We start from the raw sequence: 25368 nt of genomic DNA, 5'->3' as shown, positions 1-25368 counted from the left end.
GGCCGTTGACGAGCGGCTCGCGCCCGAACCTTCGGGAAGCTTCCAGCCCTGGCCCCCCGCGCGCGCACATACACACGCCGCCCGCCCGCCCGCCGCTGACACCAGCTCAAACCTCCCCCCTCGGGGGAGGAGGAGGAGGCCGCCCCGGGCCCCCCGCTACCCGCCGTGTCGGGCCAGACGGATAGAAAGAAATAAAAGACCCCCGCCCCCCGGCAAAAAAAACCCCCCCACTTTCCCTCCCTCCAGCCATCACGGCGGCAGCTGCGGCCGAGGACACGACGTTCACTCTGGCCTCCTCTTCTTCCTCCGACTCGGAGACCGGCGGAGTGTCCCCGCCACCGCGGAAGAAGCAGCGAGCGACGGCGGCCGAGGGCGACGGTGAGCCCGGGGCGGCGGGACTGGGAGCAGCGCGACTCGGCCCCACCAACCCTCCAGGCAACTTCGGCGGCCTCCTGCTCCTGGGCGGCGGCGGCGGTTCCGGGCGCCAGGCTCCCGGCGTCATGCAGGCCAACGGGAACCGCGGCGTCGGCGGCAACGAGACTCCCTCAGCCGGGGCCCAGAACGGCGACGTGACGGGCCGGGATTCGAGCCAAGCCGAGCCCGGGGATGAGCCGAGCTCCAACAACAACAGCGCGGCGGGCGGTGGCGGCTTGGGCTCGGGCTCCGGCTTCTCCCCGGCCGCTCATTCCAACGGGCTGCCCCCCTCCGCCTCGGCCACCGTGCCGCTCCTTCCCGGGCCCGGCGGCGTCAACCCGGAGCAGGCCGCGCTCAAGAAGAAGAAGCGCCTGTCTCAGAGCGACGAGGATGTCATCCGCCTCATCGGACAACACCTGCACGGCCTGGGCCTAAAGTGAGTTAACGCCCGGGCCGGAGGCGCGGTGGATGGGCACCAAACCCGGGGCTGGGAGCACCGGGCGAGGCTGGGCACTCAGGGCGCTGGGCGAGGCTGGGTGCACAGTGCACTGGATGAGGCTGGACGCACTGGGTGAGGCTGCGCTGGGGGCACTGGTTTTGAGGCTGGGGGCACAGTGCACTGGATGAGGCTGCGCTGGGGGCACTGGTTTTGAGGCTGGGGGCACAGTGCACTGGATGAGGCTGCGCTGGGGGCACTGGTTTTGAGGCTGGGGGCACTGAATACACTGGGTGAGGCTGCGCTGGGGGCACAGTGCACTGGGTGAGGCTGCGCTGGGGGCACTGGTTTTGAGGCTGGGGGCACAGTGCACTGGGTGAGGCTGCGCTGGGGGCACTGGTTTTGAGGCTGGGGGCACAGTGCACTGGGTGAGGCTGCGCTGGGGGCACTGGTTTTGAGGCTGGGGGCACTGAATACACTGGGTGAGGCTGCGCTGGGGGCACTGGTTTTGAGGCTGGGGGCACTGAATACACTGGGTGAGGCTGCGCTGGGGGCACTGGTTTTGAGGCTGGGGGCACTGAATACACTGGGTGAGGCTGCGCTGGGGGCACTGGTTTTGAGGCTGGACGCTGGGGGCACAGTGCACTGGATGAGGCTGGGCGCTGGGAACACTGAATGCACTGGATGAGGCTGGGCACTGGGGACACTGAATGCACTGGGTGAGGCTGGGTGCACTGTGTGAGGCTGGGCGCTGGGGACACTGAATGCACTGCGTGAGGCTGGGTGCACTGCGTGAGACTGGACACTGGGGGCACTGGGTGAGGCTGCGCTGGGGGCATTGGGTGAGGCTGGGCGCTGGGGACACTGAATGCACTGGGTGCACTGTGACACTGGGTGAGGCTGGGCGCTGGGGACACTGAATGCACTGGGTGAGGCTGGGTGCACTGCATGAGACTGGACACTGGGGGCACTGGGTAAGGCTGCGCTGGGGGCACTGAGTGCACTGTGACACTGGGTGAGGCTGCGCTGGGGGCACAGTGCACTGGATGAGGCTGGGCACTGAATGCACTGGGTGAGGCTGGACGCTGGGGGCACTGGTTTTGAGGCTGGACGCTGGGGGCACAGTGCACTGGATGAGGCTGGGCACTGGGTGCACTGCGTGAGACTGGACACGGGGCACTGGGTGAGGCTGGGCGCTGGGGACACTGAATGCATTGGGTGCACTGTGACACTGGGGGCACTGGGTGAGGCTGCGCTGGGGGCACAGTGCACTGGATGAGGCTGGGCACTGGGGACACTGAATGCACTGGGTGAGGCTGGACGCTGGGGGCACAGTGCACTGGATGAGGCTGGGTGTGACAGGGCGCAAAGTTGGTCAAGTGAGAAAAATTTGAGACTTGAGTTGGAGTGAGAGCAGGCAACTGCACTCAACAACTTGTATTTATATAGCGCCTTGAAGGAGGAAAGAGGAGGAGAGGTTTAGGCAGGGGATTCCAGAACTTGGTGCCTCGGCAGCAGAAGGCACGGCCACCAATGCCTGAGCATTTTATAATCAGTGGTGCTCAAGAGGGCAGAATTGGGGGAGTTGTGGGGCTTACAGAGAAGCAGATTACAGAGATAGGGAGAGGCGAGACCATGGAAGGATTTGAAAACAACGTTGAGAATTTTAAAATCGCGATGTTGCTTAACCGGGAGCCAGTGTAGGTCAGCGAGCACGGGGATGATGGGTGAGCAGCACTTGGTATGAGTAAGGACAGGGGCAGCAGAGTTTGGATCAGCTCTAGTTTACGTAGAGTAGAATGTGGGAGGCCAGCCAGCAGTGTGTTGGAATCCTTTCCAAATGTATTACCCCCCTCCCGAATCTCACATTGTTTATATATATTTAAAATTGTATCCAGCTATGCTTAATATGTGTTGGAGGTCTGTATTCTAGCCTCCTGTGAGCATTGAACTGCCATCCATGGAATGTTAGTTGTCCAGATTAAGCAATGTAGATTGCAGTGATTGTCTAGAATTTTTGTATGATTGATTATCTTTAGGATCAGAGAAATTTAATGTTCCTTTCCTTAGTAGTTTTACATGTGGTTTTTCACAGTTGAGCCTGTATACAAGTCCAAATCATAAATGGTACATTGGAAGGAGTAAGCACAGTGGGCTGAGCAGTTTTGCCCACTTGAGTTCTGGATGTCAGTGATTGGATCTTGCTGTCATATAGTGGCATGGAACCATACATTGATGCTTTTATCTGGTCCATTATTTCCAAAATTAATTCCTTTAGCTAATTTTTTAAATTAGATTCTGCAGTGATGTATAGTAGGAAATTCCCAAGTAACCAACTTTAATGATTCAAAATAGAAAACCTATTTTTGGTGATACATTTTTCTCCCTTCCTTATACTGTAATTAGTTTAATGGCTATAGAACTTGGATTTGGAAAAATAACTAAAAGGTTGAAAATTGAGATTATTACAAATGCCTGGGAAACCTGCATATACTTGGATCCAGGTGTTTGAAGGGGACCTTGGGATGGATTGTTAGTGTTTTGTGACCACACTATCTGTGGAATTAAGCAATGGACTTACTGACAGTCTATTGATAGATGTATGAATATAGGATTTACAGATTTACATCTTTAAAGCTATACTTGTACACACATGCAATGCCTTCTTACCCACTTTAAGCAAAGCCTGTATGTTTGACTTAATAGTGTCATGACACTTAATCTAGTTGTGGAATCTTTTAAGGAATAGCTTTGACATTTGGCTGCAATGATCTGGTCATAAATACTGTAAATGATGTAGGCTTTTGTGATTAAGTTGTCATCAGAACTCTGTTCCTGATTTCCTTTTCAATACTGTGGTTGGGATTCAAGGTTTGAATGATTTCTCCTCTTGTAGCCAAACGGTTGATCTTCTGATGCAGGAATCGGGCTGTCGCTTAGAGCATCCTTCTGCAACAAAATTCCGCAACCATGTCATGGAGGGAGAATGGGAAAAGGTAACATTCAGCTCTCTATATTTATATACACACATTCTTTGCATTGTATACCCCAGACTGAACTAATTATTACTCTCTTTTGTTAATAGGCTGAAAACGATCTTAATGAATTGAAGTCTTTGGTGCATTCACCTCATGTGATTGTGGTAAGGAACAATGAAAGTTGCAGAGTGGGAATTTTTGTTTTGTTTTTTTCCATTAAAAAAAATCTGTTTTAATATAAAAGATTCTGGACATGTCAGGATGGAGGCCAGTGGTTGACTAAACAATGTTCAGCGAAGGAATATGTGAAGGCTTTGATTATGTTTGTGTTTTATAATTTGTGTTTTTTATGGGTGGCAGAGTTTGGTTGGGGGGGAGGGAGGGGCAGAAAAGGCCAGTGTTTGTGCTGGATTGAAGATAAACAAAGATGATCAGCTGCTTGTCTGTTCCAGCTGATTCATTTGTTTTGCAGAGGCTTTGGAGAGTTTCCTGTCTAGGAGTGGGGGAGGGGTGGGCTGAGAGAACAGGAACTGACGTTTAAAGCACAAAACCACATCTTCTGTCTCTTAACCCTTTGAGCACTTTTGTTGTTGGAACTAGAACTAGAAAGTAGAAATATCAAATTTTCAAAGTAAGTCCGGTTGGATAGTCAAAAAGCGTCCAACAGTACAATTGTAGGTTCTATTCTTCAAAACTTCGACTGAGTCTTTGGAAATCATTTGAGCTGTAGCTTGAAATAATTGGTTATAAGGCTGCCGTTGGTGGTGCTCACAGCAATTTAAGATGGACTATGAATTTCATGTGAAAAGTGTGTTTTAGACTTGTGTGATTTATTAAAGCGTACTGATGTGATTACACTCTTGGGCAGGCTCTCGGAGTCCAGGATGAGTTGCTGCCATACTAATGAGTTCTCAGGTGATTGATGAGTCCAATGTGGGATCTACAGTCTCTGTCACAGGTGGGGCAGATGGTGGTTGAAGAGATGGGTGGGTGGTGTGCTTGGATTGTCGTGCGCTCCTTCCGCTGTTTGCGCTTGGCTTTCACTTGCTCCCGACGAAGAGACTCGAGGTGTTCGGCATCTTCCCGGATGCTTCTCCTCCGGAAATACTAGGGGTCCGAGAGTCTAGCGAGAAAGAGGAGCAAAAGGGAATCCTTATTAGTCAGGAAATTGTGTTCGGGAAATTAATGGGATTGAAATCTGATAAATCCCCAGGGCCTGATGGGCTGCATCCCAGAGTACTTGAAATAGTGGATGCATTGGTGATAATTTTCCAACATTCTATTGACTCTGGATCAGTTCCTATGGACTGGAGGGTAGTTAATGTAACACCACTTTTTAAAAAAAGAGGGAGAGAGAAAGCCCGGAATTATAGACCGGTTAGCCTGACATCGGTGGTGGGGAAAATGTTGGAATCAATTATTAAAGATGAAATAGCAGCGCATTTGGAAAGCAGTGACAGGATCGGTCCAAGTCAGCATGGATTTATGAAGAGGAAATCATGCTTGACAAACCTGCTAGAATTTTTTGAGGCTGTAACTAGTAGAGTGGACAAGGGAGAACCAGTGGATGTGGTGTATTTGGACTTTTGACAAGTTACCACACAAGAGATTAGTGTGCAAATTAAAGCACATGGTATTGGGAATAATGTATTGACGTGGATAGAGAACTGGTTGGCAGACAGGAAGCAGAGAGTTGGAATAAATGGGTCCTTTTCAGAATGGCAGGCAGTGACTAGTGGGGTGCCGCAGAGTTCAGTGCTGGGACCTCAGCTATTTACAATATATATTAATGATTTAGATGAAGGAATTGAATACAATATCTCCAAGTTTGCAGATGACACGAAGCTGGGTGGCGGTGTGAGCTGTGAGGAGGATGCTAAGAGGCTGCAGGGTGACTTGGACAGGTTAGGTGAGTGGGCAAATGCATGGCAGATGCAGTATAATGGATAAATGTGAGGTAATCCACTTTGGTGGCATAAAACAGGAAGACAGAATATTATCTGAATGGTGACAGATTAGGAAAAGGGGAGGTGCAACGAGACCTGGGTGTCATGGTACATCAGTCATTGAAAGTTGGCATGCAGGTACAGTAGGCGGTGAAGAAGGCAAATGGCATGTTGGCCTTCATAGCTTAGGGGATTTGAGTATAGGAGCAGGGAGGTCTTACTGCAGTTTTTACAGGGCCTTGGTGAGGCCACACCTGGAGTATTGTGTTCAGTTTTGGTCTCCTAATCTGAGGAAGGACATTCTTGCTATTGAGGGAGTGCAGCGAAGGTTCACCAGACTGATTCCAGGGATGGCAGGACTGACAAATGAGAGACTGGATCGACTGGGCTTGTATTCACTGGAATTTAGAAGGATGAGAGGGGGTCTCATAGAAATATATAAAATTCTGATGGGATGGGATTGGACAGGTTAGAGGCAGGAAGAATGTTCCCGATGCTGGGGAAGTCCAGAACCAGGGATCACAGTCTAAGGATAAGGGGTAAGCCATTTAGGACCGAGATGAGGAGAAACTGCTTCACTCAGAGTGGTTAACCTGTGGAATTCTCTACCGCAGAAAGTTGTTGAGGCAAGTTCGTTCGATATATTCAAAAGGGAGTTAGATATGTTCCTTATGGCTAAAGGGGTATGGAGAGAAAGCAGGAATGGGGTACTGAGGTTGAATGATCAGCCATGATCTTGAATGGTGGTGCAAGCTCGAAGGGCATAATGGCCTACTCCTGCACCTAATTCCTATGTTGAGTGGTCTTGGGCCAGGGATTCCCAGGTGTTGGTGGGGATGTTGCACTTTTTCAAGGAGGCTTTGATGGTGTCCTTGAAGCGTTTCTGCCACCCGGGACTTGCTTGCCATATCTGAGCTCTGAGTAGAGCGCTTGTTTTGGGAGTCTAATATCAGGCATGTGGATGATGTGGCCCGTCCATCGGAGCTGATCGAGTGTGGTCAGTGCTTTGATGTTGGCCTGAGCGAGGACACTGACGGTGCGCCTATCCTGCCAATGAATTTGCAGGATCTTGCTGAGGCAGCGTTGATGGTCCTTCTCCAGTGCTTTGAGGTGCCTGCTGTGCATAGTCCATGTCTCTGAAGCATCTAGGAGGGCAGGGGAAGGCCAGCTCAAGGAACAAGGTGGTGGTTACACCTTCTTCTGGAAAGGTAAACCAGAAGAAGAACACCGCCTCCATGGGGTAGGCTTTGCCATAAAAAATTAGCTAATTGGACGTCTCAAAGACTCCCCTTGCGGGATAACCGAATACACTGAATAAGTGGCAACACTTGAAGGTACTTTAAAGGTGTTGAGATATCATCGTTACATGTTGTTAAATAGTCAAGGGTCTATGACTGCCCACGAGGTTGTTCCCAAATTTTTGGGAAGCTAAAAACAAAGATCAGGAGTACCTGCATAGGGAAATTGGGAGGGTAATCACCCTGGGCTTAAGGCAGGCCACTCTTTACACTGTCGTAAAGGTGGGAGGTGGGTCTGGGGTGCCCACCTTTCCCCTGGAAAATGGCACATAGTGTGCTGAAGTAAAAGTGATGAGGTTAAAGTTACCATGTACATTTTGAGAGTAATTTGTGTGAAAGACCCATGAACAAGTATTATGTTCTGCATTGTAATCAAGCTATATCGCTCCTCTGACACTCGGAACAAAGTCCTGTTCCCTGAGTCATTTCAATGGAGTTGATGATTTTCTATGGTGATATTTAATTTCTGAGAAGACATGGTTGGGTTTGGTTTTGTGCCCCTTTGATGGAATAGCCCATGGGCACTAACTGTCTATGTTTGTGGATGGGAAATATCCACTTGGCTGAGGTAGTGAAGAGGAAAATAAGACTTGTGCTCTTACTCTGTATTATGTCCTCTGGTTTCTTTCCTCCCTTCTCCCCACAAATCTTGATGCAGTGTATTAGAATCTTAACTACTGACCTGCCTGGTACATGTGTTTTCTTTTTGTTTTTAAAAATTCTTGCCCTTAATTTCAGTGATAGCATTGAATTGGGAACTTGAGCTATTTATTCCCCCATCTTGATCTTTTATACCCCCAAAATCCCCTCCGACATAGCCGTGACTCAATGATAACACACTCTCGCCTCTGAGTCAGGAGGTTGTGTTCAAATCTCACTTCAGAGACTTGAGCACATAATCTGAACCCACTTCAGAGACTTGAGCACATAATCTGAACCCACTTCAGAGACATGACCACAAAACTAAGCTGACACTTTAGTGGAAGACTTGGATGCTGTTTTTCAGTTGAGATGTTAAACCAAGGATGTCTGCTCTCTTTGGGTAGATGTAAAAGATTGCGTGACATTATTTGAAGAAGAGCAGGAGAGCTCTTCTGGTATCCGGGAAAATTTCATCCATTATCGTTTAAAGAGATTATCTGGTCAACTCATTGCTGTTAATGGGACCTTACTGTGTGCAAATTGGCTGCTGTGGTGCCCTACATTACAACAGTATTAAATTTCAAAAATGCCTCATTGGCTGTGAACCATTTTTAGACATCCTGAGGTTGTGATAGGTGCTATATAAATGCAAGTTCATACTTTATGGCCAAAGCGAATTGTAGCGCTCTGACCACAGCTCCAGCTGAGATCAGTTTAATTGACACAGACTGAGGATCAAACCTGGGGGCTCACTATCATGATGGCTGGTGTAGTGTAGTATGCAGATGTCTTAATAGCTACATAGTTACCATTCTTAAAATTAAGAAAATGAGTTAATTTTATTTCTTCAATTATACATTCATGGGATGTGGGCATAGCTGACACGGCCGGCATTTATTGTTCAGCCCTAATTGAACTTGAGAAGGTGGTGGTGAGCCACCTTCTTCAACCACTGCAGGCCGTGTGTTGAAGGTATTCCCACAGTGTTGTTAGGAAGGGAGTTCTAGAATTTTGACCAAGTGACAATGAAGGAATCTGTTTATCTCCAGCTCAAATATATTCAAAGACCCAGTCTCCACAGCTCCCTGGGGTAGAGAATTCCAAAGATTCACAACCCTGAGAGAAGAAATTCCTCCTCATTTGTGTTTTAAATGAGCGACCTCTTATTCTGAAACTATGCCCCCTAGTTCTAGATTCCCCTTGTCCTTCTAGGTGATAAGGTTGTGGTTTTGGGAGGTGCTGTTGAAGAAGCTATGGAGAGTTGCTGCAGTGCATCATGTAGATGGTATACACTGACAACCGGTGCTGTGCCGATAGTGGAGGGAGTGAATGTTTAAGGTAGTGGATGGGGTGCCAATCAAGCGGGCTGCTTTGTCCTGGATGGTGTCAAGCTTCTTGAGTGTTATTGGAGCTGCACTCACCCAGGCAAGTGGAAGCATTCCATCACACTCCTGACCTTTGCCTTGTAGATGGAAAGGCTTTGGGGAATCAGGAGATGAGACACTCACCACAGGATACCCAGCCTCTGACCTGTTCTTGTAGTCAGAGTATTTATGTGGCTGGTCCAGTTAAGTTTCTGGTTAACATGGAAACATAGAAAATAGGTGCAGGAGTAGGCCATTCGGCCCTTCCAGCCTGCACCGCCATTCAATGAGTTCATGGCTGAACATGCAACTTCAGTACACCATTCCTGCTTTCTCGCCATACCCCTTGATCCCCCTAGTAGTAAGGACTTCATCTAACTCCTTTTTGAATATATTTAGTGAATTGGCCTCAACAACTTTCTGTGGTAGAGAATTCCACAGGTTCACCACTCTCTGGGTGAAGAAATTCCTCCTCATCTCGGTCCTAAATGGCTTACCCCTTATCCTAAGACTGTGTCCCCTGGTTCTGGACTTCCCCAACATTGGGAACATTCTTCCTGCATCTAACCTGTTTAACCCTGTCAGAATTTTAAACGTTTCTATGAGGTCCCCTCTCATTCTTCTGAACTCCAGTGAATACAAGCCCAGTTGATCCAGTCTTTCTTGATAGGTCAGTCCCGCCATCCCAGGAATCAGTCTGGTGAACCTTCGCTGCACTCCCTCAATTGCAAGAATGTCCTTCCTCAGGTTAGGAGACCAAAACTGTACACAATACTCCAGGTGTGGCCTCACCAAGGCCCTGTACAACTGTAGCAACACCTCCCTGCCCCTGTACTCAAATCCCCTCGCTATGAAGGCCAACATGCCATTTGCTTTCTTAACCGCCTGCTGTACCTGCATGCCAACCTTCAATGACTGATGTAGCATGACACCCAGGTCTCTCTGCACCTCCCCTTTTCCTAATCTGTCACCATTCAGATAATAGTCTGTCTCTCTGTTTTTACCACCAAAGTGGATAACCTCACATTTATCCACATTATACTTCATCTGCCATGCATTTTCCCACTCACCTAACCTATCCAAGTCGTTCTGCAGCCTTATAGCATCCTCCTCGCAGCTCACACTGCCACCCAACTTCGTGTCATCCGCAAATTTGGAGATACTTCATTTAATCCCCTCGTCTAAATCATTAATGTACAGTGTAAACGGCTGGGGCCCCAGCACAGAACCTTGCGGTACCCCACGAGTCACTGCCTGCCATTCTGAAAATCCCCATTTACTCCTACTCTTTGCTTCCTGTCTGACAACCAGTTCTCAATCCATGTCAGCACACTACCCCTAATCCCATGTGCTTTAACTTTGCACATTAATCTCTTGTGTGGGACCTTGTCGAAAGCCTTCTGAAAGTCCAAATATACCACATCAACTGGTTCTCCCTTGTCCACTCTACTGGAAACATCCTCAAAAAATTTCAGAAGATTTGTCAAGCATGATTTCCCTTTCACAAATCCATGCTGACTTGGACCTATCATGTCACCTCTTTCCAAATGCACTGCTATGACATCCTTAATAATTGATTCCATCATTTTACCCACTACCGATGTCAGGCTGACCGGTCTATAATTCCCTGTTATCTCTCTTCCCTCCTTTTTTTAAAAAGTGGGGTTACATTGGCTACCCTCCACTCGATAGGAACTGATCCAGAGTCAATGGAATGTTGGAAAATGACTGTCAGTGCATCCATTATTTCCAAGGCCACATCTTTAAGTACTCTGGGATGCAGTCCATCATGGATTTATCGGCCTTCAATCCCATCAATTTCCCTAACACAATTTCCCGACTAATAAGGATTTCCCTCAGTTCCTCCTCCTGACTAGACCCTCCGACCCCTTTTATATCCGGAAGGTTGTTTGTGTCCTCCTTAGTGAATACCGAACCAAAGTACTTGTTCAATTGGTCCGCCATTTCTTTGTTCCCCATGATGACTTCCCCTGATTCTGACTGCAGGGGACCTATGTTTGTCTTTACTAACCTTTTTCTCTTTACATATCTATCGAAACTTTTGCAATCCGTCTTAATGTTCCCTGCAAGCTTCTTCTCGTACTCCATTTTTCCTGCCCTAATCAAGTAGAGCGCTTGCTTTGGGAGTCTCGTGTCGGGCATGTGGACGATGTGGCCTGCCCAACGGAGTTGGTCGAGTGTGGTCAGTGCTTCGATGCTGGGAATGTTGGCCTGAGCGAGAACACTGACGGTGCGTCTGTCCTCCCAGGGAATTTGCAGGAACTTGTGGAGGCAGTGTTGGTGGTACCTCCAGCGTTTTGAGGTGTCTCCTGTATATGGCCGACGTCTCTGAGCCACGTAGGAGGGCGGCTATCACTACTGTCCTGTCGACCATAAGCTTGGCGCCAGATTTGAGGTCCTGGTCTTCAAACACTCTCTTGCTCAGGCGATCAAAGGCTGCACTGGCACACTGGAGGCAGTGTTGGACCTAGTGATCGACGTCTGCCCTTGCTGATAGTAGGCTCCCGAGGTATGGAAAATGCTCCACGTTGTCCAAGGCCGCACCGTGGATTTTCATGATCGGGGGCAGTGCTGTGTGCTGGGGTCAGGTTGATGGAGGACCTTTGTCTTATGGATGTTTAGTGTAAGGCCCATGCTTTCCTCTTTGGGCTCGTCTGTTGCGTCGAGTGTTGGGGCGTACGCACTGATAACTGTGGTGCACTGGTTCCGGGCTAGGGTGAGCCAGAGAGATATGAAACGTTCAATAAGCGAACAGTATAGATGCATTTAAGGGGCGGTTAGATAAGCATAAGAGGAAGAAGGGAATAGTGGGTTATGCTGATAGGGTTAGATGAGGAAAGACGAGAGGAGGGCTTGAGTGGAGTATAAACACGAGCATGGACTGGTTGGGCCGAATGGTCTGTTTCTGTGCTGTAAAACCTATGTAATCCTCTTGTTGGAGATAATCATTGTCTGGCACTTCTGTGGCATGAATGTTATTTGCCACTTATCAGCCCAAGCCTGAATGTTGTCCAAGTTTTGCTGCATGCAGGCAAGGATTGCTTCATTATCTGAGGAAATGCAAATAGTACTGAAAACTGCAATCATCAGTGAACATCCAGACTTCTGAACTTATGATGAAGCAGCTGAAGATGGTTGGACCTACAATACTCCCCTGAGGAACTCAGTAAAAGGTTATGCTGATAGGGTTAGATGGAGTTGGGTGGGAGAAGGCTCATGTGGAGCATAAACACTGGCATAGACCAGTTCGGCCGAATGGCCTGTTTGTACGCTGTAAATACTATGTATTGCGATCAAGGGGTATGGAGAGAAAGTAGGAAAGGGGTACTGAGGGAATGATCAGCCATGATCTTATCGAATGGTGGTGCAGGCTCAAAGGGCCGAATAGCCTACTCCTGCACCTATTTTCTATGTAACTCCTGCAGCGATGTCCTGGGGCTGAGATGATTGCCCTCCAACAACCACAACCATCTGGTGCCACACTGGCAAATGCTGCCTTGATGTCACTCTCACCTCTGGAATTCAGCTCTTTTGTCCAAGGCTTTGGACCAAGACCCGACGGGAACCAAGTGGTCCTGGTGGAACCCAAACTGAGCATCGGTGAGCAGGTTATTGGTGAATAAGTGACACTTGATAGCACTGTCGATGAAGCCTTCCATTTCTTTGCTGATGATTGAGAGTAGGCTGTTGGGGTGCTGGTTGACAGATTGGATTTCAGAGAAAATTACGACACAGGAGGCCATTTGGGACATCGTGTTTGCCGGTCAAAAAGAGTTACCCAGCCAAATCCCACCTTCCAGCACTAGGTCCGTAGCCCTGTAGGTTACGACTCTTTGTGCAAATCCAAGTACCTTTTAAATGTGAGGGAAGTTTCTGCCTCTACCACCTTTTCAGACAATGAGATCCAGACTCTCACCACCCTCTGGGTGAACAAATGTTTCCTCATCTCCCCTCTAATCCTTCTACCAACTACTTTAAATCTATGCTCCTGGTTATTGACCCCTCTGCTAAAGGAAATAGGTCCTTCCTATCCACTCTATCCAGGCCCCTCATAATTTTATACACCTCAATTAAATCTCCCCTTAGTATCCTCTGTTCCAAGGAAAACAAACCCAGCCTATCCAATCTTTCTTCATAGCTAAAGCTTACCAGTCCTGGCAACATTCTCGTAAATCTCCTTTGCACTCTTTCTAGTGCAATCACATCCTTCCTGTAATGTGGTGACAAGAACTGCACGCAGTACTCAAGCTGTGGCCTAACTAATGTTGTATGCAGTTCTAGCATAACTTCCTTGCTTTTGTATTTATGTCTCGGCTAATAAAGGAACGCATTCCGTATGTCTGTTTAACTACCTTATCAACGAGGACATATACTCCAAGGTCCCTCTGTTCATCCACACCTCTCGGTATCCTCCCTTTTTTATTGTGTATTCCCTTGCCTTGTTGCCCCTCCCCAAATGCATTACCATACACTTTTTAGGATTGAATTCCATTTGCCACTTTTCTACCCAACTGACCAGTTCATCAATATCTTTCTGCAGTCTGGAGCTTTCTTCCTCACTCAACCACATGGCCAATTTTCGTATTATCTGCAAATTTCTTTATCATGCCCCCTACATTTAAGTCTAAATCATTAATATATACGACAAAATTTGTCCTGTTTTTTGTAGACAGGATATACTTGGGCAATTTTCTACTTTGTTGGGTAGATGTCAGTGTTGTAGCTGTACTGGAGTAGTTTGGTTAGAGGCGCAGCTAGTTCTGGAGCACGTCTTCAGCACTAAGCCGGATGTTGTCGGGGCCCATGACTTGCTGTATCCAGTGCACTCAGCCATTTCTTGATATCACGTGGTGTGAGTCGAATTGGCTGAAGATTGGCATCTGTGATGCTGAGGACCTCAGAAGGAGGCCGAGGTGGATCATCCACTCGGCACTTCTGGCTATTGATGGTTGTGAACGCTTCAGCCTTGCCTTTTGCACTCACGTGCTGGGCTCTGCCATCATTGAGGATGAAATGTACATGGAACCTCCTCTGTTAGTTATTTAATTGTCCACCACCATTCACGACTGGATGTGACGGGATTACACAGCTTTGATCTGATCCATTGGTTGTGGGATCGCTAGGCTCTGTCTATAGCATGCTACTTCTGCTGTGCAGCATGCATGTAGTGTTATGTTGTAGCTTCTCCAGGTTGGCAGCTCCTTGTCAGGTATGCCTTGTGCTGCTCCTGGCTTCTTCTTCTGCATTCCTCATTGAACCAGGGTTGATCGCCTGGCATGATCTTAATGGTAGAGTGAGGAATTTGCCGGGCCTTGAGGTTACAGATTGTGGTGGAATACAGTGCCTCATGGATGCCCAGTTTTGAGCTGCTAGATCTGTTCTGGGTCTATCTCTTTAGCACGGTAGTAGTGCCACACAACACAATGGAGTGTGTCCTCCGTGTGAAGACGGCACTTCGTCTCCACAACAAATGTGCGATGGTCACTCCTATCAATAATGTCATGGACAAATGCATCGGTGACTGGTAGATTGGTGAGGGCGAGGGCAAGTAGGCTTTTCCCTTGTGATGGTCCTCTCAGCAACTGCCGCAAGCTCAGTCTGGCAGCGATGTCCTTCAGAACTTAGCAAGCTTGGTCAATAGTGATGCAACCAAGCCACTCTTGGTGAAGGGCAATGAGTTCTGTGCACTTTTTTTTTTACTGCGTCCTCTGGACTCCGCCCCGACGCTTCTCGCGCATGCGCAGACTCCTCTGAACCGGAAGTGGGGCCGTGCAATGACTGCGATGACCGAGCTGGGAGCTGTGTTGGTGATCTTCCAATGAGTCTGCATGGAGTCTGCTGCTGAAACATTTTCTGTTGCTGAAGCTGGATTTTCTTCATTGCATTATTTGGAACATTTTTGCTGACTTCTGTGGGGGGGGAGAGAGAGCGCGGTGGGGTGGGGGAAAAGGGGGAGAGAGAGAGAGAGAGAGAGAGAGAGGTGGGAGGGGGGAGAGGAGAGAGAAGAGAGAGAGAGAGAGAGAGAGAGGGATGGGTGGGGCGAGAGAGAGAGAGGCGGGGGTGGGTGGGGAGAGAGAGAGAGAGAGACGGAGGGGTGGGGAGAGAGAGAGGGGGGGAGGGGTGGGGGGAATAAGAGAGATGGGGTGGGGGAGGTAAGAGAGATGGGGTGGGGGGGGGTAAGAGAGATGGGGTGGGGGGGGTAAGAGAGATGGGGTGGGGGGGTAAGAGAGATGGGGTGGGGGGGTAAGAGAGATGGGGTGGGGGGGTAAGAGAGATGGGGTGGGGGGGGGAAGAGAGAGATGGGGTGGGGGGGGAAGAGAGAGAGATGGGGTGGGGGGGGAAGAGAGAGAGATGGGGTGGGGGGGGAAGAGAGAGAGATGGGGTGGGGGGGGGAAGAGAGAGAGAGATGAGGTGGGGGGGGGAGAGAGAGAGATGGGGTGGGGGGGAAGAGAGAGAGATGGGGTGGGGGGGGAAGAGAGAGAGATGGGGTGGGGGGGGAAGAGAGAGAGATGAGGTGGGGGGGGGAGAGAGAGAGAGATGAGGTGGGGGGGGAGAGAGAGAGAGAGAGAGACGGGGATGGGGAGGAGAGAGAGAGACGGGGATGGGGAGGAGAGAGAGAGAGACGGGGATGGGGAGGAGAGAGAGAGAGAGACGGGGGTGGGGAGGAGAGAGAGAGAGAGAGAGAGAGAGAGACACGAGGGTGGGGAGGAGAGGATAGAGAGAGAGAGGGGGTGGGGAGAGAGAGAGAGAGAGAGAGGGTGGGGAAGAGAGAGGGGGTGGGGAGGAGAGAGAGAGGGGGTGGGGAGGAGAGGAGAGAGAGAGAGAGGGTGGGGAAGAGAGAGAGAGAGGGGGTGGGGAGGAGAGAGAGAGAGAGACGGGGGTGGGGAGGAGAGAGAGAGAGAGAGACGGGGGTGGGGAGGAGAGAGAGAGAGACGGGGGTGGGGAGGAGAGAGAGAGAGAGAGAGACGGGGGTGGGGAGGAGAGAGAGAGAGAGACGGGGGTGGGGAGGAGAGAGAGAGAGAGAGACGGGGGTGGGGAGGAGAGAGAGAGACGGGGGTGGGGAGAGAGAGAGAGAGAGACGGGGGTGGGGAGGAGAGAGAGAGACGGGGGTGGGGAGGAGAGAGAGAGAGACGGGGGTGGGGAGGAGAGAGAGAGAGACGGGGGTGGGGAGGAGAGAGAGAGAGACGGGGGTGGGGAGGAGAGAGAGAGAGAGACGGGGGTGGGGAGGAGAGAGAGAGAGAGACGGGGGTGGGGAGGAGAGAGAGAGAGAGACGGGGGTGGGGAGGAGAGAGAGAGAGAGAGAGAGAGAGAGACGGGGGTGGGGAGGAGAGAGAGAGAGACGGGGGTGGGGAGGAGAGAGAGAGAGAGAGACGGGGGTGGGGAGGAGAGAGAGAGAGAGAGAGAGAGAGAGAGAGAGAGACGGGGGTGGGGAGGAAAGAGAGACGAGGGTAGGGAAGAGAGAGAGAGAGAGAGAGACGGAGGTGGGGAGGAGAGAGAAGAGAAATGGGGGTGGGGAGGAGAGAGAGAGAGAGAGAGAGACGGGGGTGGGGAAGAGAGAGAGAGAGAGAGACGAGGGTGGGGAGGAGAGAGAGAGAGAGACGAGGGTGGGGAGGAGAGAGAGAGAGACGAGGGTGGGGAAGAGAGAGAGAGAGACGGGGGTGGGGAGGAGAGAGAGAGAGAGAGACGGGGGTGGGGAGGAGAGAGAGAGAGAGAGAGACGGGGGTGGGGAGGAGAGAGAGACGGGGGTGGGGAAGAGAGAGAGAGACAGAGAGAGAGAGAGGCGGAGGGGAGGGAAGAGAAGGGGAAGATTGGGGGGGTAGAGAGAGGAGGGGGGAAGGGAGAGAAAGAGAGAGACGGGGTGGAGAGAGAGAGAGAGAAGGCGGTGGGGAGGGGAGGGGAGAGAGGCAGAAGGGGTGGTGGGAGAGAGGGGGGAGATTGCGGGTAGGGGAGAGAGAGAGAGAGAGGAGGGGGGGAAAAGAGAGAGGGGGAGGGGAGAGAGATACCGGTGTGGGGGGGAGAACGGGACAACAGAGGTGGGGGAGGGACAGAAAGAGATGTGGGGGGAGGGGGGGTGGTGGTGGCAGACAGATGGGGGGTGGGGGGGCACTGAAAGTGATGTTGCCGGGGTGGGTGGGGGAAGGGGAGAGGAGGAACTCCGGGAAGACTGATCACGTTCTTCCCACCCCACCCTCTTTACACCAACACCCAATTTCTCGGAAAGTTCGGTGCGTGTGTGACGACGGATTGGAGTGGATGAAATCCAGAAGTCATGACACTCTCTCTCTATTCACTTCATACCCAATAAACCTATTAACAATCCATGACCTACTCTCAATGCCATATTTATGGCAGTTTGGTGGTGGGGCGGTTATGGTCGGGATGGGATGGGGTCAGGAACTTTGGCTGGGGGAGGCATGAACTTGGGATGGGGTTAGGAACTTTGGCTGGGCTGAGGGTGTCAGGAACTTGGGCTGGGCTGGGGAGCTCTATCCTCTCTGGGTTCTGAAGTCAGAATGGCTCGAATTACACTTTGCAAAGTCACTCACTACTTGGGTTGGGGGGTTCCAATTATATATTCCTGAGAAACTTCTGGGTGTGGCTTATCCTCTAGGGAGACCCATCAGATCATGTGATAATGGAGAGCAAATCAGTATTTTTCTAGTGCAAATAACTCCGTCCTATTCTGTGCCCTTGCTTCTCTCCGTGCTTCTTCCAAGTGGTGTTCAACATGGAGGAACACTGATTCATCAGCTATGCGACGGCAGTAGGAGGCAATTAGCAGAAGGTTAGTTGTTGATGTTTTACCTGATGCATTAAAACGTCATGGGGTCTGTAGACAATATTGAGGAATCCCGGGGCCACTCCCTCCCGACTATACCACTGCTGCCACCTCTGGCGGGTCTGTCCTGTCAGTGGGATAAGACATACCCAGGGATGCTGATGGAGGAATCTGGGGCGTTAGCTAATGGGTGAGATGCTGTGAGTGTGACTATGTCAGGCTGAATTTCTTGGATCGTAAATGCATATTATGGAATAAGCTTGAAGTAAGCAGTATGTATATGTTGTGATATATATTTCAAATCCCACAACATGACATTGAATTAATAGGATGAGAAAATTCATACCCCGTGATGAAGTGGCAAGTCAGAGATTAGATGCTTCCACAAAGAATAAAAGTTAAGGGAAAGCTACTTTGGTTTGTACACCTCCCAGAAGCTGGCTTGAGACAAGTGTTTGTAGAGGCCTGGTAATTTATTATCTGTCCTCTTGCTGGGTGGTAGTGTGAGGGTGATCAGATCCTCTGAGACCAGGGTAAAGTGTGCTGTGAATAAATTTTGGCTGCCGTTGGTTTAAATTGAAAGATTAGAGACGGTTGGCCAAAGATTTGGTAATTGGCTGTTTTTTGCTGCAGTTTATGAAAAATATGATCCAAGCATAAGACATCTTGGCAAAATTATTCATGTTTATCGGATGCAGCTGTTACTGTGAAATACAGGAAGAGGCCTCTTGTTCTACGGCTTGCATCATTGTCTCTTCTATAACAGTGAGTAAACTTTAGCATTGTTGTTGCCAATTTAAGTGTATCTAAGGGTTAAGTCATGGCAGGAGAGCTCGGTCACGTGATATGCTCCTCCTGTACCATGTGGGAACTCGGGGACACTTCCGGTGTCCCTGACGACTATGTGTGTGGAAAGTGTATCCGCCTCCAGCTCCTGACGGTCCGCGTTGCGGAATTGGAGCTGAGGGTGGATTTACTCTGGAGCATCCACGATGCTGAGAATGACGTGAGTAGCACGTGTAGCGAGTTGGTCTTACCGCAGGTGAAGGGTCCACAGCCAGCTAGGGAATGGAAGACCAGCAGGAAGAGCAGTGCAAGGAAGGTAGTGCAGGAGTCCCCTGCGGTCATCCCCCTGCAAAACAGATACACCGTTTTGAGTACTGTTGAGGGGGATGACTCATCAGTGGAGGGCAGCAGCAGCCAAGTTCATGGCACCGTGGCTGGCTCTGCTGCACAGGAGGGCAGGAAAAAAAGTGGGAGAGTGATAGTGATAGGGGATTCTATTGTAAGGGGAATAGATAGATGTTTCTGCGGCCGCAACCGAGACTCCAGGACGGTATGTTGCCTCCCTGGTGCAAGGGTCGAGGATGTCTCGGAGCGGGTTCAGGACATTCTGAAACGGGAGGGTGAACACCAGTTGTTGTGGTGCACATTGGTACCAACGATATAGGTTTAAAAAAAGGGATGAGGTCCTACGAGACGAATTTAAGGAGCTAGGAACTAAATTAAAACGTAGGACCCCAAAAGTAGTAATCTCGGGATTGCTACCAGTGCCACATGCTAGTCAGAATAGGAATCGCAGGATCGCTCAGATGGATACGTGGCTTGAGCAGTGGTGCAGCAGGGAGGGATTCAAATTCCTGGGGCATTGGAACCGGTTCTGGGGAGGTGGGACCAGTACAAACCGGACGGTCTGCACCTGGGCAGGACCAGAACCAATGTCCGAGGGGGAGTGTTTGCTAGTGCTGTTGGAGAGGAGTTAAACTAATATGGCAGGGGGATGGGAACCAATGCAGGGAGACAGAGGGAAACAAAAAGGAGACAAAAGCAAAAGACAGAAAGGAGATGAGTAAAAGTGGAGGGCAGAGAAATCCAAAACAAAAAACAAAAAGGGCCACTGTACAGCAAAATTCTAAAGGGTCAAAGTGTAATAAAAAGGCAAGCATGAAAGCTCGGTGCCTCAATGCAAGGAGTATTCAGAACACAGGAGAGGGCTCTGAGCTAGTTAGAATGGGTGAGAGCTCAGATGAACAGGATCCCAAGAAAGAATGCAAAAGGCAGGAGGCAACAGAGCAGAGCAGCACTGGGGTAAGTGTAAACCACAAGGTTATAGAAAGGGACAATATGTATGAATATAAAGGGGCTGCAGGAGTGGTCAAAACTAAAAATCATGGTTTAAAAACTAGTATTAAAACACTCTACCTAAACGCACGCAGCATTCGAAATAAAGTAAATGAGTTGACGGCACAAATCATTACAAATGGGTATGATTTGGTGGCCATTACAGAAACGTGGTTGCAGGGTGGCCAAGACTGGGAATTAAACATACAGGGGTATCTGACAATTCAGAAAGATAGACAAGAAGGGAAAGGAGGTGGGGTAGCTCTGTTAATAAAGGAAGATATCAGGACAGTTGTGAGAGACGATATTGGCTCTAATGAACAAAATGTTGAATCATTGTGGGTGGAGATTAGAGATAGTAAGGGGAAAAAGTCACTGGTGGGCGTAGTTTATAGGCCCCCAAATAATAACTTCACGGTGGGGCGGGCAATAATCAAGGGAATAATGGAGGCATGTGAAAAAGGAACGGCAGTAATCATGGGGGATTTTAACCGACATATTGATTGCTCAAATCAAATCGCATGGGGTAGCCTTGAGGAGGAATTCATAGAATGCATATGAGATTGTTTCTTGGAACAGTATGTTACAGAACCTACAAGGGAGCAAGCGATCTTCGATCTTGTCTTGTGTAATGAGACAGGAAAAATAAACGATCTCCTAGTAAAAGATCCTCTTGGAATGAGTGATCACAGTATGGTTGAATTTGTAATACAGATTGAGGGTGAGGAAGTAGTGTCTCAAACGAGCGTACTATGCTTAAACAAAGGGGACTACAGTGGGATGAGGGCAGAGTTGGCTAAAGTAGACTGGAAGCACAGACTAAACGGTGGCACAATTGAGGAACAGTGGAGGACTTTTAAGGAGCTCTTAGTGCTCAACAAAAATATATTCCAGTGAAAAAGAAGGGCGGTAAGAGAAGGAATAACCAGCCGTGGATAACCAAGGAAATAAAGGAGAGTATCAAATTAAAAACCAATGCATATAAGGTGGCCAAGGTTAGTGGGAAACTAGAAGGTTGGGGAAATTTTAAACAACAGTAAAGAATGACTAAGAAAGCAATAAAGAAAGGAAAGATAGATTACGAAAGTAAACTTGCGCAAAACATAAAAACAGATAGTAAAAGCTTTTACAGATATATAAAACAGAAAAGAGTGACTAAAGTAAATGTTGGTCCCTTAGAAGATGAGAAGGGGGATTTAATAATGGGAAATGTGGAAATGGCTGAGACCGTAAACGATTATTTTGCTTCGGTCTTCACAGTGGAAGACACAAAAACCATGCCAAAAATTGCTGGTCACAGGAATGTGGGAAGGGAGGACCTTGAGACAATCACTATCACCAGGGGCTAGTGCTGGACAAGCTAATGGAACTCAAGGTAGACAAGTCCTCTGGTCCTGATGAAATGCATTCCAGGATATTAAAAGAGATGGCGGAAGTTATAGCAGATGCATTCGTTATAATCTACCAAAATTCTCTGGACTCTGGGGAGATACCAGTGGATTGGAAAGCAGCTAATGTAATGCCTCTGTTTAAAAAAAGATGGCAGACAAAAGACAGGTAACTAGAGGCCGGTTAGTTTAACATCTGTAGTGGGGAAAATGCTTGAAGCTATCATTAAGGAAGAAATAGCGGGACATCTAGATAGGAATAGTGCAATCAAGCAGACGCAACATGGATTCATGAAGGGACAATCATGTTCAACTAATTTACTGGAATTCTTTGAGGATATAACGAGCATGGTGGATAGAGGTGTACCGATGGATGTGGTGTATTTAGATTTCCAAAAGGCATTCGATAAGGTACCACACAAAAGATTACTACAGAAGATAAAGGTACGCGGAGTCAGAGGAAATGTATTAGCCTGGATCAAGAATTGGCTGGCTAACAGAAAGCAGAGAGTCAGGATAAATGGGTCCTTTTCGGGTTGGAAATCAGTGGTTAGTGGTGTGCCACAGGGATCGGTGCTGGGACCACAACTGTTTACAATATACATAGATGGCCTGGAAGAGGGGACATTGTGTAGTGTAACAAAATTTGCAGATGACACAAAGTTTAGTGGGAAAGCGGGTTGTGTAGAGGACACAGAGGCTGCAAAGAGATTTAGATAGGTTAAGCGAATGGGCTAAGGTTTGGCAGATGGAATACAATGTCGGAAAGTGTGAGGTCATCCACCTTGGGGGGAAAAAACAGTAAAAGGGAATATTATTTGAATGGGGAGAAATTACAACATGCTGCGGTGCAGAGGGACCTGGGGGTCCTTGTGCATGAAACTCTTTGAGTCTACCTGCAAAAACATAAAACATTAAATCGTGCCACCCGACCTGGGTGACACACCAGACATTTACAAGGCCCTTTTTTTCCTTTTTTTTTGAGTTTTTCTTTTTTTTTTGGGGCACTAAAATCACAATTTTCCAGTGCCCCCTATAAAAGGGAAGGGGACACTAAAAGCACCGGCATTTAAAACAAATTAAACTTTAAAACGTAAAATCAAATTAAAATTTGGTTGCCGGGCGTGATGATGCACTCCAGTCCCTCCGGTGCCCACCTCTCGCGGAAGGCCGCGAGCGTACCGGTGGACACCGCGTGCTCCATCTCCAAGGACACCCTGGACCGGATGTAAGAGCGGAAGAGAGGCAGGCAGTCAGGTTGAACGACCCCCTCGACCGCCCGCTGCCTGGACCGGCTGATGGCACCCTTGGCCGTGCCCAGGAGCAGTCCTACGAGGAGGCCTTCGGACCTACCCGCTCCCCTCCGCACAGGGTGCCCAAAGATCAGGAGAGTGGGACTGAAGTGCAGCCAGAATTTCAGGAGCAGCCCCTTCAAATAATAAAACAGGGGCTGCAACCTTGTACATTCCATAAAAACATGGAACACGGACTCTTCCAGACCGCAGAAATTGCAGGCGGCCTGGGAGTCCGTGAACCGGCTTAAAAATTTGTTGCACGGCACTGCTCCGTGCACCACCCTCCAGGCCAAGTCCCCGATGAATAGTGGGAGGACCCCTGCGTAGAGTGCCCTCCATCGGGGACCCCCGCCTCCTCCGGACGGCAAGATGGTACGCCATGGCGTGTCCGGACGGCCGGCGAGGATGGCAAAGTTGAGAGTGTGCAGGAGCAGCCCGTACAGGAAACCCCTCCGCGCGGAACTGAAAGGCACGGAGGGGATTTCCCCGAGGCGGCTCAAGTTGTGAGGCGCCGGCCCCCGAGGGAGGTTCCGGGGTTTGGCGCCGATGAGGAATTCCGTCCGGACGGGGGTCAGTTCGGACGGGATCTCCCCACGTGCTTGAGCCTCCTCGATGCACCTAACGGAGTCAGGGCCCAGAGCTGTTTTTAGCGACTCGATGGCATCGGCCGCGTGGCGGACGTTGGCAGAATTTAGGCGCCGCGCCAGCGTGTCTGGCGCCATCCAGCCCGCTCCTCCGCCATCGAGCAGGTCCCTGACCCTGGTCACCTCACCAGCCACAGCCCTCTCTTCCGACCGCCACATAAAACCTCGGTCGTGGAGGTACGGATTCCCGAGCAGCGGCTCCTGCAGGACGGCCGCCACTCCAGCCGGCGGAGAGCTGCGCTTGGTGGAGACTTTGTTCCAGACCCTGATGAGTTCCCTGTAAAAGACAGGCAGCTCCCGGAGGGCGGTCCTGGCACCCTCCAAGTTCACAAACAGGAGCTGCGTGTCATAATTGAGGTCGCGCTGCTGGCGGAAGAAATACCTCGCCAGGGCACACCACCTAGGAGGGGGCTCGACGTAAAGGTATCTCTGCAGGGTCTGAAGATGGAAAGTCGCGAGCTGGGCGCTGACGCACACCAACGACTGACCGCCCTCCTCAAGCGGGAGACTCAAGACCGCAGCAGAGACCCAGTGCTTCCTGTTGTTCCAGAAGAAGTCCACCAGCTTCTTCTGTATCTTGGCGACAAACGCAGGGGGAGGGGTCAAAGTGACCAGCCGGTACCACAACATTGCAGCCACCAGCTGGTTTATGACTTGCGCTCGACCCCTGTAGGACAGCACTCGGAGCAGTCCTGTCCAGCGCCCTAGGCGAGCGGCGACCTTGGCCTCCAGCTCCTGCCAGTTCGCCGGCCAGGCTCCCTCGTCGGGGCTAAGGTAGACTCCCAGATAGAGGAGATGGGTCGTGCTCCAGGCAAAAGGCCTGAGCTCCTCCGGCAGGGAGTCCACCCGCCACTGACCCACCAGGAGTCCGGAACATTTCTCCCAGTTGATCCTGGCTGAGGACGCGGCCGAGTAAATCTCCTGGCACTCACGCATCCTCCGCAGGTCAGCGGGATCCTCTACCGCGAGGAGCACGTCATCGGCGTAAGCCGAGAGGACGACCTCCACGCCCGGCCCTTGCAGAGCCAGTCCCGTCAACCTCGTCCGCAAGAGGCGCAGGAAAGGCTCCACGCAAACGGCGTATAACTGGCCGGACATGGGGCATCCCTGGCGCACCCCTCTCCTAAAGCGAAGGGGCGCCGTCAAGGACCCGTTAACCTTAATCAGACACTCCGCGGCGGCGTACAAAAGTCGGATCCGGGCGACCCAAAAAGTTAGTTTGCAGGTGCAACAGGTAATCAGGAAGGTGAATGGAATGTTGGCCTTCATTGCGAGAGGGATGAAGTACAAAAGCAGGGAGGTCCTGCTGCAACTGTATAGGGTATTGGTGAGGCCGCACCTGGAGTACTGAGTGCAGTTTTGGTCACCTTACTTAAGGAAGGATATACTAGCTTTGGAGGGGGGTACAGAGACGATTCACTAGGCTGATTCCGGAGATGAGGGAGTTACCTTATGATGATAGATTGAGTAGACTGTGTCTTTACTCGTTGGAGTTCAGAAGGATGAGGGGTGATCTTATAGAAACATTTAAAATAATGAAAGGGATAGACAAGATAGAGGCAGAGAGGTTGTTTCCACTGGTAGGGGAGACTAGAACTAGGGGGCACAGCCTCAAAATACGGGGGAGCCAATTTAAAACTGAGTTGAGAAAGAATTTATTTTCCCAGAGGGTTGTGAATCTGTGGAATTCTCTGCCCAAGGAAGCAGTTGAGGCTAGCTCATTGAATGTATTCAAATCACAGATAGATAGATTTTTAACCAATAAGGGAATTAAGGGTTACGGGGAGCGGGCGGGTAAGTGCAGCTGAGTCCACGGCCAGGTCAGCCATGATCTTGTTGAATGGCGGAGCAGGCTCGAGGGGCTAGATGGCCTACTCCTGTTCCTAATTCTTATGTTCTTATGTCTCTTTGTAGGATGCAGTTGTGTGCAAAAAAAATCATAAGCAGAGTTACTGATTTACAGTGACCGAATAAATTAAATTCTATTTTATTAAATGCAATTTTGGAATTTTTACTGGTGTTAGGGAATTAAAAAAAAAATT

The 25368-nt window shown here is 49.9% G+C and overlaps 1 protein-coding gene across 5 annotated transcripts in view; it reads left to right on the top strand.

Moving 5' to 3' along the window:
- Positions 1-208: 208 nt before the first annotated feature.
- Positions 209-25368, top strand: part of LOC139267493 (WD repeat-containing protein 26) — a 135043-nt gene continuing 109883 nt past the window's right edge. For 3 of the 5 annotated variants that reach the window (XR_011593918.1, XM_070885891.1, XM_070885893.1), the window contains exons 1-3: positions 412-850; positions 3747-3846; positions 3936-3992. Coding sequence is in view for 4 of the 5 variants with exons in the window: in XM_070885891.1 (XP_070741992.1) it covers positions 501-850; positions 3747-3846; positions 3936-3992 (507 nt within the window). In the remaining variant the exon portion in view is untranslated. Of the gene's footprint in view, positions 851-3746; positions 3847-3935; positions 3993-25368 lie in introns of all 5 variants that reach the window. The other 2 variants (XM_070885894.1, XM_070885892.1) reach the window with 1 other exon arrangement.

This window comes from Pristiophorus japonicus, chromosome 7, assembly GCF_044704955.1.
Source record: "Pristiophorus japonicus isolate sPriJap1 chromosome 7, sPriJap1.hap1, whole genome shotgun sequence".
In the NCBI taxonomy this organism is placed as follows: Eukaryota; Metazoa; Chordata; class Chondrichthyes; family Pristiophoridae; genus Pristiophorus; species Pristiophorus japonicus.
The sequence above is the reverse complement of the archived record's forward strand: the minus strand, read 5'-3'. Positions and strand labels throughout refer to the sequence as shown.